The 14,460-nt window shown below is 38.4% G+C and overlaps 1 protein-coding gene across 2 annotated transcripts; it reads right to left on the reverse strand.

Moving 5' to 3' along the window:
- Window positions 1–4,762: 4,762 nt before the first annotated feature.
- LOC114248208 (putative methyltransferase-like protein 25) lies at window positions 4,763–13,540 on the reverse strand. Of its 2 annotated transcripts, XM_089734911.1 has the most exons (9): window positions 12,926–13,540; window positions 12,586–12,835; window positions 11,664–11,888; window positions 11,064–11,236; window positions 9,789–9,977; window positions 8,812–8,992; window positions 8,040–8,240; window positions 6,726–6,835; window positions 4,763–6,019 (listed from the first exon to the last, which is right to left on the reverse strand). In XM_089734911.1, exons 2-9 carry the CDS (start codon window positions 12,614–12,616, stop codon window positions 5,666–5,668), a joined length of 1,464 nt encoding a protein of 487 aa, XP_089591037.1. In that variant the 5' UTR covers window positions 12,617–12,835; window positions 12,926–13,540; the 3' UTR covers window positions 4,763–5,665. The 2 variants fall into 2 exon arrangements, with proteins under 2 accessions (XP_089591037.1, XP_089591038.1); XM_089734912.1 differs by lacking the exon at window positions 12,586–12,835 and having other exon boundaries at window positions 12,926–13,294.
- Window positions 13,541–14,460: the final 920 nt, after the last annotated feature.

A 14,460-nucleotide genomic window follows, 5' to 3' on the forward strand; every position in this document is an offset into this window, starting at 1 on the left:
TTAGCTATTTTTTTAAATATTACATGAATGTTTTGTACTGTTGGTTTCCCAAAGAAAGAAATAAAATAAATAAATGCCAATATGTAATTACTAAAATAATTTTCTTTTCTCTAACTTTCTTCTAACGAGTTTTGCAGAGTGTAGCGATTAGCAATGGCTTGGCTATGCTATCGACTTTGCACGAGTGACGGCAACAACTCACCATCATATGGACCGTCTGCTCGTCTGCTACAAGGACATTTGATAAGAAGCAGTGATTAATTATATTGGCACTACACGGCCAAACAGTGACCGTACGTTTTTTAAGATTCATTTTTCGTTTGAGGCATCGTCTAGGTGCTGGATCAAGGTCTAACCAACATGATCACCGCTTACAATTACGAAAGGAATCCATTTTTCATCATAAATGACAATGCGGTTCAAAATTCCATCGTGCCTGTATGTTAAGCAATGTAAGGCATAATTTAACGCGTTCGTCACGCTTGCGAGCGGATGGTAGGGAAGAAATAATATTGCTGGTAGGCAGAGCATAAGGTACCTTGATTACGCCATCAGAAAGGTGTGACGTCTGTTTTACTTAAGTAACTGCTTAAGCAGAGTTGAGGAATCCACGTTTTCCTCTGTGCTCCGGTAACCATTTAACATTAGATAAGTTAGTTCGTCCAGCAAACTAGTGAAATGAATAATATCTAAGATTTTCCCGGTACATAAATAGTGCGAATAATTCGGCAACATCCTTCCACCCACGCCGAAGCTTCTTAACAACAAACTTGGAATTATAGCACTAGATGTGCAAAAGCTGACATCGCATTTTATAATGTAATAATAGATCTAAATCATTATTTTATTAATTACGGATTTCTATACGTATATTATCTACTCATGCCTGCCTCGTTTAATTTTTATTTCATTAGGAGTTCGAAAGGGAGTTGTTAATCTAAAGGACAGCTTAATATATTTGGCCGATTTTGGTTATTTCATTCCATTCATTGCTTCCACTGTGTAGACGGTATCATGGGAATTCCTTTTGACATTTTCATTTATAAATATGTACGATCAAGCGTCTATAATTTGTATGGGACCTAGTCCATCCTAATCCATAGGAGCACTAGCTTAACATTAGATATAGCATTAGGCACAGTGGTCAATGAGGTTAAAATTCCAAATGGGACGTCTTTCTCCAATATTCTATCTTAACATTGTTACATTTTTTATCTTACGGCTTGCACAATAATTTATATAAATGACATGACATACCAATATTTCGCAAAGGTTCCATTTTGTCAGCATTTAACTGCCTCAATAGTGTTGTGTCTAAAATAATCTACAGAGATGTGAATATTTTTTAGCAATGCTTCATAGCCATTCTAGTTTCTTATTTCTGTTATTCAGTTGTAAAAGTGTAGTGTTTATCGCGGGCTTTATTCTCAGGCCTAATAAGAGATAATAACTGATTTTGTTTGTCGCTTGCCCGCCAAATCGACGTGGAGACGGCGCAACACTTTTATTTATAGATCATTTGTTATTGAAAATATTGTTATTAGAAACTGCCGGACATCAAGATATCGTTAGTTATTTTTGTATCATAAAAATATGAGATGTCAAGGAATATATTTTATAGAAAATTAGAGGTTAGTTAGTACAATATTGAAATGTCGACGCAAGGAGCACCTAAGTCCTCCGTGACCACGAAAACTATGAAGTATTCGGTTGGTGCATCAGAAGGAATGCAGTGCGTTTCTATAGATCTTTTTTGCGACGTTGGTACCATCCGGCTTTGGAATGAGCTCCGCTACATATGCTTTGTTACGTCGTAACAAAATTCTTCAAACGAGGCTTGTGGAGAGTACTTAACGGTAGGCAGCGGCTTGGCTCTGCCCCTGGCATTGCTGAAATTTATGGGCGACGGTAACCACTCACCATCAGGTGGGCCGTAATAAGTAAATTTTTTAGTATAGTTGTTGCAAAGTACGGGACTTGCCTTTATTTGTAGTTGTAATCGTAAATACACATTTTCGTTAGTGTGTGCATCCGACGCGGGAGCGATCAGTAGCTACATTAGCTACATACAGCCTACATTGACGCGTATACAGATTGGTCACTCACACAACTAAGGGCGGCGCGCAGTCGTATTTTGCAACAACTATATCAACATGAGCCAAATTCATATTAATATCTTAACAATGGCACGGAAAAAGTATTTTTTTTATTGCCTAGATGTGTGCACGAGTTCACAGCCCACCTGGTGTTAAGTGGTTACTGGAACCCATAGACATCTACAACGTAAATGCGCCACACACCTTGAGATATAAGTTCTAAGGTCTCAGTATAGTTACAACGGCTGCCCCACCCTTCAAACCGAAACGCATTACTGCTTCACGGCAGAAATAGGCAGGGTGGTGGTACCCACCCGCGCGGACTCACAAGAGGTCCTACCACCAGTAATTACGCAAATTATAATTTTGCGGGTTTGATTTTTATTACACGATGTTTTCCTTCACCGTGGAAGTCAATCGTGAACAATTGTTAAGTACGTATTTCATTACAAAAATTGGTACCCGTCTGCGGGATTCGAACACCGTTGCATCGCTATATACGAATGCACCGGACGTATTATCCTTTAGGCCACGACGACTTCCTAAAATTTCTTAATTTTCAGAAGGCACATAAGTAGCAATTTTTTTTTAAACAATTTTTCGTTTTGACAACAATATTTAAATAATTGCTATTTTCACGATAAGACTGCCTATTGTTCAATCATTCCTTTTTTTTGGATCGGGAGTAGAATCTCCTACGAGATCTCCTGGGGGCGCGTGGGATTAGATGATCCGCAGAAGTTGAGAGTGGACCGCGGGCCCATGGATAATATTTAGGACCCTAATCCATCGCCAAAAATAAACAATTGGGATCAATTAATTGCAGAAGCAATAATAAAAAAGTTTATTATTATTGGAAGGGAGTAGTATTTAAATATAGACCGGCCTCTACTCTGTTAGGGTTATCGGGTGTGAATGCACCATTCTTGCACAGCGTATATCTTTTTTTTTTTTTTTTCCTACCTAAGCTGAGAGCCTTGAGAGGCTATATCAGCGTAACCCTAACTTTAGTAGGTGAGCTCACGGGGCTCAAACCTGACGATGTTGCTAACACGAACCCTAGCAAGAGTCGTGCTTCGCAGAATCTACCACCGGATCGGAAACGCGACCCACTGAGAAGATCCGGCGAGAAACTCAGTGGGCTGTGTCTGGGAGTTAATTTACTCGTCGAGCCCTTCGTCGCAAGCGACGGGTTCGACGAGAACGGTGACCGGTGCTTGAATTACCTAAAAGCACCGTTAGTGGATCGGGTGGATCCGAGATGACGTGTTTTGGGCGACGTCGACTGCTTTCCATTCTGTCCGCAGGATCGGGAATGTAGTTACCGGCGGCCACGATGAGAGGGTTCTCGTGTCGTGCCGCTTTATCGAAGTGGCGCATGGACGCCGACTGCAGATACTTACTGATGGACTCTAAGTCCAGGTCGTCATGGAGGTCGACATTCCTGACGAACCACGGGGCTCCGACGGCTATCCTGCAAAAACGGGATTGAATGATTTGAAAGGATTTTAAGTGTATGCGGGCCGCGTGAGCGAACACTACACTTGCATAGGTCATGACGGGGCGTATGCAAGTTTTGTAGAGTGTCACCTTATTTCTAAGGGACATTTTACTTCGCCTACATATCATCGGGTAGAGACGTCCTAGAATGAAGGCGGCACGGTCGCGTACCGTCTTAATGTGGGGGCGGAATGTCATCCTACTGTCGAGGGTGACGCCTAAGTACTTGACCTTCGGGGCCCACGGTATGGGCTGGTCGAACATCGCAGCGTATATCAAAGTTTCGCCAGAACTAAGAATACTTTGTAATTTTTTCGGTTTTCGCGTGTGGCAGATATAATTAAAACCAGTTTTACGTTTTAATCGATTACTTTACGATATTTGACAACCAACTAGAAACTTGATATCGACTATGGAGGGTAGAAGTAAGGAGCATAATCTTTTATAGGAGACACGTTTAAAAAATGTCCACATGTCAACAGCAAGTTATTGTTTGGACTTTCAAACTGAGTTTCTCGCCGGATCTTCTCAGTGGGTCGCGTTTCCGATCCGGTGGTAGATTCTGCGAAGCACTGCTTGCTCTTGCTAGGGCCAGTGTTAGCAACACTCCGGTTTGAGCCCCGCGAGCTCACCTACACGTCAAGGCGAAGCTGAAATAGCCTGTCAAGGCTATCAGCATACGTGGGAGAAAAAAAAGTTGGACTCATTGAAATAGCGCATTTGTAGGAAATGAAAATGATTTATGAATATAGCAGTTTTAGACAGAGTGGAGTGTGCTGGTTTGAAAAATTTAATATTTTTCGTGACTTGGGGTAGTTAAAAAAAAATTTAAAATATAAACTTTTTTTGTCTAATTCATTCTGTATTACGCATATGGTTTATCTCAACTATTAATTTCTATTACTATTTACGTTGGAGCGTATCCTACTCCTAGTTTATGGCGCTGTTTCTAAAATCTTTCCATTTGCAACAGTGGCGCCACCTTAAGTCTCCCTTCCAGCGAATACTTCACACTGAGATGATGCTAATTACTTCTACCCTCCATAATATTGACCGATCACCGGCAGTCAAACCCTTTATTAATTTATAGACAAACAAAAAAAAATTAAATTATATTTTGTACTGGTAACTCAGTAGGGTGACGAATATATAAATAAAAATTCTTAAGCAGTTGTTTTTTTTATTTAGAGTATAATACCATAAATTACATAACATCACTTAGAATACATAAAAATACGATATTCATTAATATTATTTACATATCAAATATTTTAATAAGTGATATAAATTTACTACATATGTAAATGATACATATCATCTACTTGGCGAGGAGATTTACATAGAAGTTCCTACATTATAAGTGTCGGTATAATATGTAGATCAAATCCTTATCCAGAACCTTCCAGAATCCTGAAAGAAAAACCTTATCCAGAATCCAGAACCTTAATAAAAACAGGGTATGAAGTCGTCTTGGCCTAAAGGATACGACTATGCCATTACCTAATGAGTCTTTAGATATTAAATATGCATAAGGTCGGATGTTCCTTATTTCAACTTTTCAAACAAAATTGTTCAGATTTTGTTCTGTAGTTTAATAAAGACATATCACGCAACATTCTGTAATATTATATGTCTTTATAAATTTTCATTTTCTTGATTTCAAATTATTGTCTAGACCAGTGATTCTCAACCTTTGTTTCACCGCGGCACTCTTTTAACGATCGTAAAATTTGACGAGACAAAAAGAGAAATTTAAAACGCATAAATACGTTATATTAATTAGTAGGCAGCGGCTTGGCTCTGCCTCTGGCATTGCTGAAGTCCATGGGCGACGGTAACCACTAACCATCAGGTGGGCCGTATGCTCGTCTGCCTACTATAAGGGCAAAAAAAAATTCATTTTAAAGTGGCGAGGTACAGTCGTTTAGAATCACTGGTCTAGAGGGTATGATGATTTTAATAACAAAATCACACTAAACCCTTCAACAGTCATTTTTGTGAAAAACATACTTTATATTTTCGATGTCGGAGATAAATATAAACGTCTTCAGTCTACGCGTTTTTCCTTATCATCTTAAAGCAACAATACTATGACAGCGTGGCGATAAAACCGGATCAAATAATTTAACTAAATAAACTTTATCGAAGCCGTTCTCATACAAAAACAATATTCTATCCAACAATATTACGCTTTCCACTACTTGGGCCAAACACAGTCTGATTAAATAAAATAAAGTCATTTTTTTCCACTGGCAATCCAAATACAATTGCGTATCTGTGTAGAATGTTTCGGGCAGATTTAGATTTAAATTAAGAATTTTGTCGGCCATCTTGAGGTATTGTTCGAAGGTGTCGCATTTCGATATGCGTTTCAATTTGCCTTCCTTTAATGTGGTGTTGGGTAAATATCTCTTGATGACAACCTGGGGAGAGAACGTAAGATTATTAAGACATACTTTTTCATGTTGCTTTTTTATGAAATAAATCAATGGAGATGCCACGCACGCCCTATGGCGGTCTCCCTCAGTGCCTCAGGGCAGCCGTTTTGCGAATGAATCTACTACCAGATCGGAATCGCGACCCGCTGAGAGGATCCGGCGAGAAACTCAGTAGGCTGATGTATAGGTTAGGTTGTACGTCGAACCCCTTACCAAGTTTTTTACTGGTGGTAGGATCTCTTGTTAGCCGCACGGGTAGGTTCCACCACCCCGCCTATTTCTACCGTGAAGCAGAAATGCGCTTCGGTTTGAAGCGTGGGGCAGCCGTTGTAACTATATTGAGACCTTAGAAATTATATCTCAAGATGGGTGGCGCATTTACGTTGTAGATGTCTATAGGCTCCAGTAACCACTTAACACCAGGTGAGCTCGTCCCCCCATCTAAGCAATAAAATAAAAAAGTGTAGGAATTTTCATACTGCTCCATCCGCGCAATTTTCGTAAAAAGGGGTATAAAGTATTAATTCACGTATATAGGATATTCAATATATAGGATATTAACTGGACAATTATGTTGCCTAGGTCACGTCACTAGACCACATTCGGAACAAGACCCTTTAGGTAGTTCGATTCACGTCTAAGTAATTACGGCAGCTGTGAGCGGCCGTGAGCGTCAGTGAGCCCGGTATACCTGCAGCATGGCCCGGTGCAGCAGGCTGTGGGCCGGCAGCTGGCGCTGGTGCAGCACGCGGTCCACGGACTGCGCCGCCAGCATGCGCGCGTTGCGACCCAGCCTGTAGCCTGCGCACAATATACACATCAGTACTTCATCGACTAGGGAGGACTACCGTGATCGATGAAACGAAATCAGTGACACTAGAAAGAGATAAACATATACTGTATGCGCGCGAGTTCATGTCCATCAGGGCCACAGGCGACGCGCGGGGGACAGCACGCCCCACCTTAGCCCACCTCCCCGCATTTGTCTGACGTCGAGTGTTGTCCTTGACGGTTGTGACGCGCGTTTATCGATATCGAAAATTTACGCAACGCTATTGTGTTATTTAACCATGACTACTCCGCTTCCAAAAGTTCAGATAGAAAAAAACCTACTGAAAAAAGATACATATTGATTCCGACTCTGATCTGTCGGTTGTCTCTTCATTTGATAGCGATTGAATTGGAATTTAAACAATATTTTTCTCTCTTAGAAATAAACAAGTAATTACTTATCACATTTATTTTATTTCATAAATTGCAAAATTACCTTAAGTTACATTAAACCAAATTGACAGCTGTTGACTAAATCGGTAGTTATTATCGACATTACCATAATTAACTAGGTCACATCACTACCGCTTTCCTCAGGGTGATCATGAACTCGCGCGCCTACTGTACACGTTTGTGGGTTAGCGGCATAGGGGAAATCATTCGTGCGCGTGATATAGTTCAATGGACCGACGACTTGAATGATTATGATCGATGTCTAAGCATATATGTATTTTGAAAATTTCGTTAGTGAGATTCAGGTACCTTCTGTCAAATATCTTGTGTTCTATGGTAGCTCCCGCTACACCAGTACATGGATTTAAAACGCGATGTAATACGATATAATATTTCTGAGGATTTCCGGTAATAATTTTGTTACCAATATCGAATGACATTAAAACGCGCATGCTGCCCCCTGCCGACATGACGTCGAAACCACAGTTGCCTAGCTTAAGGATAAGTCACACGCGACTGGCCAAGCATTTCTGACATTGAATTTATCTTATCGACTTTCTCTCATCAATTCATTTTTAGTATATGAAATCTTAACCTTCTTTTTGTAGTCTATGAATTATTATAAATAAAGTTTCGTAAATTTTTCATAAGAGTTAATAAATGTGCGGCCCGCCAAAAAAAATTTCAATTTAATTTGGCTCATTGATTAAAAAAGTTGCTCACCCCTGGTCTGGCTGAAATCCAACCTTGTTCTAATCAGATTCTGAAATTTCAACCATACCTCTCAGATACTCAGACATCGGGAAACCCTGCGTCGTCTCTCCACTTCCGTACTCTTTCTGGAAAACATTGAAGAGTTCCACGTCTGAGTCCTCGGTGAGGAGGTGGTAACAACACGGGACCGTGAGGAGGCCTGCTATATGCGATCGAGTCGTGAAGATACGAAGCGAGTCCGGACCAAGATTGCCACAAGTATGGAGACCTAGAGAAATATTAACGTTTTCAGTTAGTAGAGGTATTTTCAATTAATTCTCTTTGGAGAAGACTATTAACTTTTATATGTTTCGAAGTCATTGTGGCCTAAAGGATAAGACGTCCGGTATTTAGGAATGCACCGGGCGACTTAGGAATAGATTCTTAGGGCAGGAATCGAGTGATGCGGCTATGCCGGGGTTTTCTAATTAAACACGTACTTAAGTAATGTCCACGAATGACTTATACAGTGAAGATGTAACATCGTGTAATAAGAATCAAACACGCAAACATTATAATTTGCGTGATTACTGGACGTCTTCTGAGTTCACACGGGTAGGTACCACCGCCCCGCCTATTTCTGCCGTGAAGCAGTAATGCGTTTCGGTTTGAAGGGCGGGGCAGCCGTTGTGCTGGAGAAACTAATACTTGGAACTTACGGCATTATCGTGGTTGATGTCTACAGGCTTCATTGACCACTTAACATCAGGTTGGTCATGAGCTCTTCCAACCATTTTGAAATCAAAATGATCCTCTGGTAGTTTCACAGAATTCAATGATATTATCAAACATATATTCACCAGTGAGAATAATCCTAGTATCCAAGTCTTTACACTCTGGGAACATCTCTCTGACGACGCCTCCAAGATCAGTGTCCTTGGTTATAAAAGCCTGAGCGAATCTCTGGAGGTCTTTATTGAAGTGAGGCGGTTTCTCTTCGGCTCCATCGTGTATCCTTTTGGCGATGGCGTGCCATTGTTTCTGTGCAACCGATTTAATCATAAAACCGTTAAGAATCGAAAATACATTACAAAACCACAAAATTATCCGACAAACAAATCTAATTAATCTAGCAGTCAGTACCGTTTCTTTTCACCATATTCAGATTTTACTATATTTTTAGAAATTCTCACCTTTCAACAGCTTATTAATATTGCTCACATTAATATGTTACTAAATACTAGGCTGCATGATAGAAAAACTATTTACGATTTATACTGGTATATATATTTCTTTACTGGTGGTAGGACCTCTTGTGAGTCCGAGCGGGTAGGTACCACCACCCTGCCTATTTCTGCCGTGAAGCAGTAATGCGTTTCGGTTTGAAGGGTGGGGCAGCCGTTGTAACTATACTGAGACCTTAGAACTTATATCTCAAGGTTCTCAAGGTGGGTGGCGCATTTACGTTGTAGATGACTATGGGCTCCAGTAACCACTTAACACCAGGTGGGCTGTGAGCTCGTCCACCCTTCCAAGCAATAAAACAATTTTTTTTTTTAAGTTGTCTTTTAATTATTCGCATTATATTGTGTACTTACATAGACTTACATAATATGTGTATGTTCATAGTAGGCTTTTATAGTGCTTTGCAAAACGGTCATGACTTTACCACTAATTCATACAAGAGTAACTACTCAGAAGATTTGAGAAAAGCTCAGAGCTTTCTTGTTTTCAAATATAACTTATTTTATTATTCTATATATCTTAAACAAGTACATATAATAAGTTGAACTACAAGAAAAAATAGGTGCATATCATTTAGCACTGTTATATTCACCTGTATAACTTTGACTCTATTTATCGCAGCACTTAGTGTTTTCGGGTCGCAGTCCACAGTGAGGCTGGGCATGTGGTACCCGAGCGCTAGGGTCGTCAGCAAGTGTCCCCGACCTCCCCCCGCCTCCACGCAGCACGTGCCTGATGCCGCCGAGTATACAGACGACACTGCACGTGCCATTGTTTGTACCTGACATGGAGAGTTTTGATTAAGATTGGAGATTATCATAATGTTTTCTTATTACTTTCATAACTATTACATGGTAATCGATAATTATAGACAGTATTTAGTTTTTGATGGTGTTATGGAATCTTATAAGCTTGATTGAGCGGGATTGATTGCCAACCTATCAATTTCTACTGCAAAGGATTTTCTGTTATACTTGTGTGGGCAGTGTGTGAGCGTGTGCGTGTGCGTGTGTGTGTGTGTGTGTGTGTGTGTGTGTGTGTGTGTGTGTGTGTGTGTGTGTGTGTGCGTGAGTGTGTGTGCGTGAGTGTGTGTGCGTGAGTGTGTGTGCGTGAGTGTATGTGCGTGAGTGTGTGTGCGTGAGTGTGAGTGCGTGTGCGTGAGTGTGTGTGCGTGAGTGTGTGTGCGTGAGTGTGTGTGCGTGAGTGTGTGTGCGTGCGTGTGTGTATGTGCGTGTGTGTATGTTTGTGTGTGTATGTGTGTGTGTGGGCGTGTGTGTGTGGGCGTGTGTGGGTGTGTGGGCGTGCGTGTGTATGTGTGTGTGTGTGTGTGTGTGTGTGTGTGTGTGTGTGTGTGTGTGTGTGTGTGTGTGGGTGGGTGGGTGTGTGTGTGGGCGTGTGCGTGTGTGTGTACTGAGCTAGTGTACAATATAGTTGATATTTCAACCTTAATCTCAAGGAAGATGGCATTCAAATTTGTATATAGACTCCAGTCGTTAATTCATAATTCATATCAGGTGGGCTATGAACTTATTATTAACCAAATCATAATAGTACAAAAAAATATATTTTGAATCATATTCAACGCTTGAAAGGCAAACGTGACTAAGCGACAGTGTGTGAACTTTACAGTAGATTAATTTAAAGTACAAATACCTGAAAAAAAAATATTTTAACGAATCTAGCTGTGGGATTGAAATGATTTTAATAGACCTAGAAATATATTTATTTTGCGCATCGAATATGGTTATTGCCTATCATTTATGTATTCAAGCAGTTATTGTCGCTTAGTCACGTTGACTTTCAAGCGTCGAATTATTATAATACATCTCAATTTCACAAATTTAGAAAAAGAAAAACAATGACTAACTTCGTAACTCTTCTTGCTATTCATAAATTCTTTAACCTTGATCTCTGGCTGCAGTTCCCCGCCCCATGACTTGATCCTTTCATTCAACTGTTCAACTGACAAACAATAGTCATTATTGACCTCTAAATAATGTTTTCTGGCTTCCGTTATCCATTTTCTCAATTCAGTCGGTTCTGTAAGGTGTTGATTGTTTTAATACACTTTTATTAGCTTCAGATGTATGTATGTAACTGAATCTTTGAACATGATTTTGACCCCCTTCAAAACGTTGGATTAACTCGAAAGGTATACTTATTAAGGACTGATGACAATTCAATATTAAAAAAAATAATGCAAAAAAATATTAAAAAAATTGAAATTCAACTAAAAAATAAATAATAGTTTAAAAAAACGCTTTTTTACAATAAAATAATTTATTCTTACACTATTTTTAATTCAAATTTATGAAATTTATTTTCTATTATTTTGTTGGATTTTCTATAAAAGTGTATTTTGTTAGTTTTTTAAAACTATTATTTATTTAATATAATGAGTTTATTTTAAAATATAATAGTTATAGAAATGTATTTAGTGGCTGTATTGAATAATTATTTAACTTACCATTGCCTTTATAGCTGTTAGTAGCATTCCAAAACTGCTCCAGTGACTCATTCAAATCCAGCTGATCGAGATATTCTTTTAAATTATTTGGCAAGTATGTATTCCAGTGGTCATTTGTTAGGAATTCTACCATATGACAGTTGACCAGTGGCAAATATGGTGCAAGGTAGTTGATTATGGAATCTATATTGTGACAAAGACCACGAATCGTTGCTTTCATTGAATCTGGATCAATTAAATTGGTATGGAATTATGTAGGTTCTTTAAGTGTTAAAATTAAGGTTCAAATCGATAAACTTATAGACATTCATGACTTTAAATGTAGTAAATAGTAAATATAAAAACTATTACACTTTTTAATTATTTCAGAGATGGATAAATAAGCTCACAGCCTATCTGGTATAAAATAGTTATCAGAACGCATTAGATGACACATTATGAATACCACCACCCACCTAGAATCATATGGTAGAAAAGACTTAATTGTTACTGCCTTCAAACCAGAACCATAATGACTATTTTGTAGATAGACTAGAAATAGACAGAAATAGAACATACCCATCTAAGGCAAAAAAATACATATTGAAACAGTATTGTACAGAAAATGTAGGTTAGTGAGAGCAGTACTATACTCGGAGAATGCTACTGCCTATTCTCTGGTGAATTTTTTAGGCTTGAGCATTCAGTAATAACCTTTAAGGACGTGTACGGTAACATATAAGATGCTGAGATGAGGTTTACCCCCCATTAATTATAGATCAATACAAAATATGCTTAGTATTATCCTGTAACAATCTCAAACGAATAAACATTATTGTTTTCCTTAAATGAAGATTATAGTTCCTCAAATACTTTTTATTCTTATAAAATATACGTATCAAATCTATCGGAGTTCAAATTATATTTCTATAAGATAACTCACCTTTTCTTTTAGAATGAGACTCCTGCATCATATGGATTGTTTGAAGGTATCTTTAATAAAGCACAAGCCTTCTTATATTGTGCTCTAACTGCATCGGCCATACCTAGTATGTCATGGTCTTCAGAATTATTTGGAGGAAAAGTATCTATTAGTTCTTTAACTTTGAGCAGCTGGGCTATTATTTTTTCTGATAATTTTGCGTCTGTTTCATTTAGTTCAAGGTATTCATTTACTGTGCTCCAGTAGAAACCTAAAGAAATTTGAAGTGGTATATTTTCAGTAAGAACCCTTTTTTACTGTCATAGATGGTTTTTGGTCATCAAAATTGAATGTCACTCACCTAGCTCACGACCCAGTTCAGCACCCCGATGATAGCCCAAGTGATAACCCTCTATGTTACCAGCTTCTATGCCTGCTCTGAACCCTTCATCATAGCTAGACTTGCTCTCTTTTTCTTCACCAAGCACTATGTCATCTAATACGTCATTAAAATCCTTACTTACAGCCATTAGTAGACATAGTTTAGCAACGTTCTGGTGGTCGCCGTTTTCGATTTTTGTTTCAGGTTAGGTTATATACGTTTTAAACTTATACTATCAGTGTGCATCTAACTAATTTTTTGTTTTTAAATTGAACAGTTCTGACTATTTTTTATTCTGCGTAATCTTAGTTTAGTATTTCGATACAAGTTTTTTACCCATATTTATGTTAAAACATTTTTTTTTTGGTACAATTTTTCCTTGTTAGAAAAGACAAAGGGATCTAAGCTCATATAGCATTGTCTGTTCTAACTAAGTGTACAATTAACTACAATTATCTATGATTTGATTGATTTGTAATGTTAGTTGACCTAAAAGTCTCTGTCACCATGTCATTAAAAAAAAATACTAACAATCACGCCACGTTATGTAGTCCCGTGTAGACTTGCGCAAAACATCACTTCCCAATGTAATGTGATATGACATCACTTTTACAGACAGGTGATATTACTCGAAAACATTACACATCACTCTTAACATTACTCGGTGCGTTCAATAGATACTGTGACGACGAAGACATTGTATCTATACACCCGAATCATTACCTAAGTGATGTGTATCAACACAGTACAGTAGTGTATTACAATACAAAGTATGAACTTTGTATTGTAATACACTGTTATATTACTCGACAGAGATTGACTTACTTAATAATATAATAATTTTATTTTTTACTTAATATAATTTATTGTGGGATGAACGGATTTCATATGGCGACTTAGACTGCAAATTGAGCTCGACAATAATGTTAATATACGAGAGCAGTAGATGCATTGTTTCGGCGCGATATCCTCAAAGTGCATCCAAGGAGGACTGTACTTTCATTTAGACGCCGTTATTTCTTTCACTTATTAAACACGCATTAAAACAAATAATTAAACTATCTTCAAACAAGTGCTTAAGTAATTCAAATCAAACACAAAAATTAATATGAAATATTACTAAACAATTACGAGCGACTAGCGATTTTACAAAAGTTGCGAATAAAAAATTAAGTAAGTACTTGCGGGGAACTACCGGCTGGGCGCATGAAAAATATAAACACAAATACCTATATTAAAATTCAGACGTACCATAGGTATAAAAATGTACCTAGCGGCCAGGACATACGGTTCAAAATCACTAGGAATAATTCCGTGTCGCTTGCTCATTTATTTTGCGTCGATCGGTCTGTCTCGCTCGCTCTGTTCCGTTCGTGTATTAAGCAACATTACACGACAAAGAAAGAAACATGTTGGGTGATAGTGTGATGTTTGTTTCCTTCGCGTAATGTGTGATGTTGCATTACATCGTAGAGTAATATTACCCGAGTAATATCACTCGCATTACTTACACA

The sequence above is a fragment of the Bombyx mandarina genome, chromosome 18 (assembly GCF_030267445.1).
Source record: "Bombyx mandarina strain Sakado chromosome 18, ASM3026744v2".
Taxonomy (NCBI): domain Eukaryota; kingdom Metazoa; phylum Arthropoda; class Insecta; order Lepidoptera; family Bombycidae; genus Bombyx; species Bombyx mandarina.

Excerpts from the sequence above, each read along its gene's own strand:
- LOC114248208 (XM_089734912.1), bottom strand. The coding sequence starts at position 13,094 with ATGGCTGTAAGTAAGGATTTTAATGACGTATTAGATGACATAGTGCTT. Across the intron at positions 9,978-11,063 it reads ATAGCAAGAAGAGTTACGAA|GTACAAACAATGGCACGTGC; the intron begins GTTAGTCATTGT and ends TCTCCATGTCAG. Across the intron at positions 6,020-6,725 it reads TGCACCGGGCCATGCTGCAG|GTTGTCATCAAGAGATATTT; the intron begins GTATACCGGGCT and ends TTCTCTCCCCAG.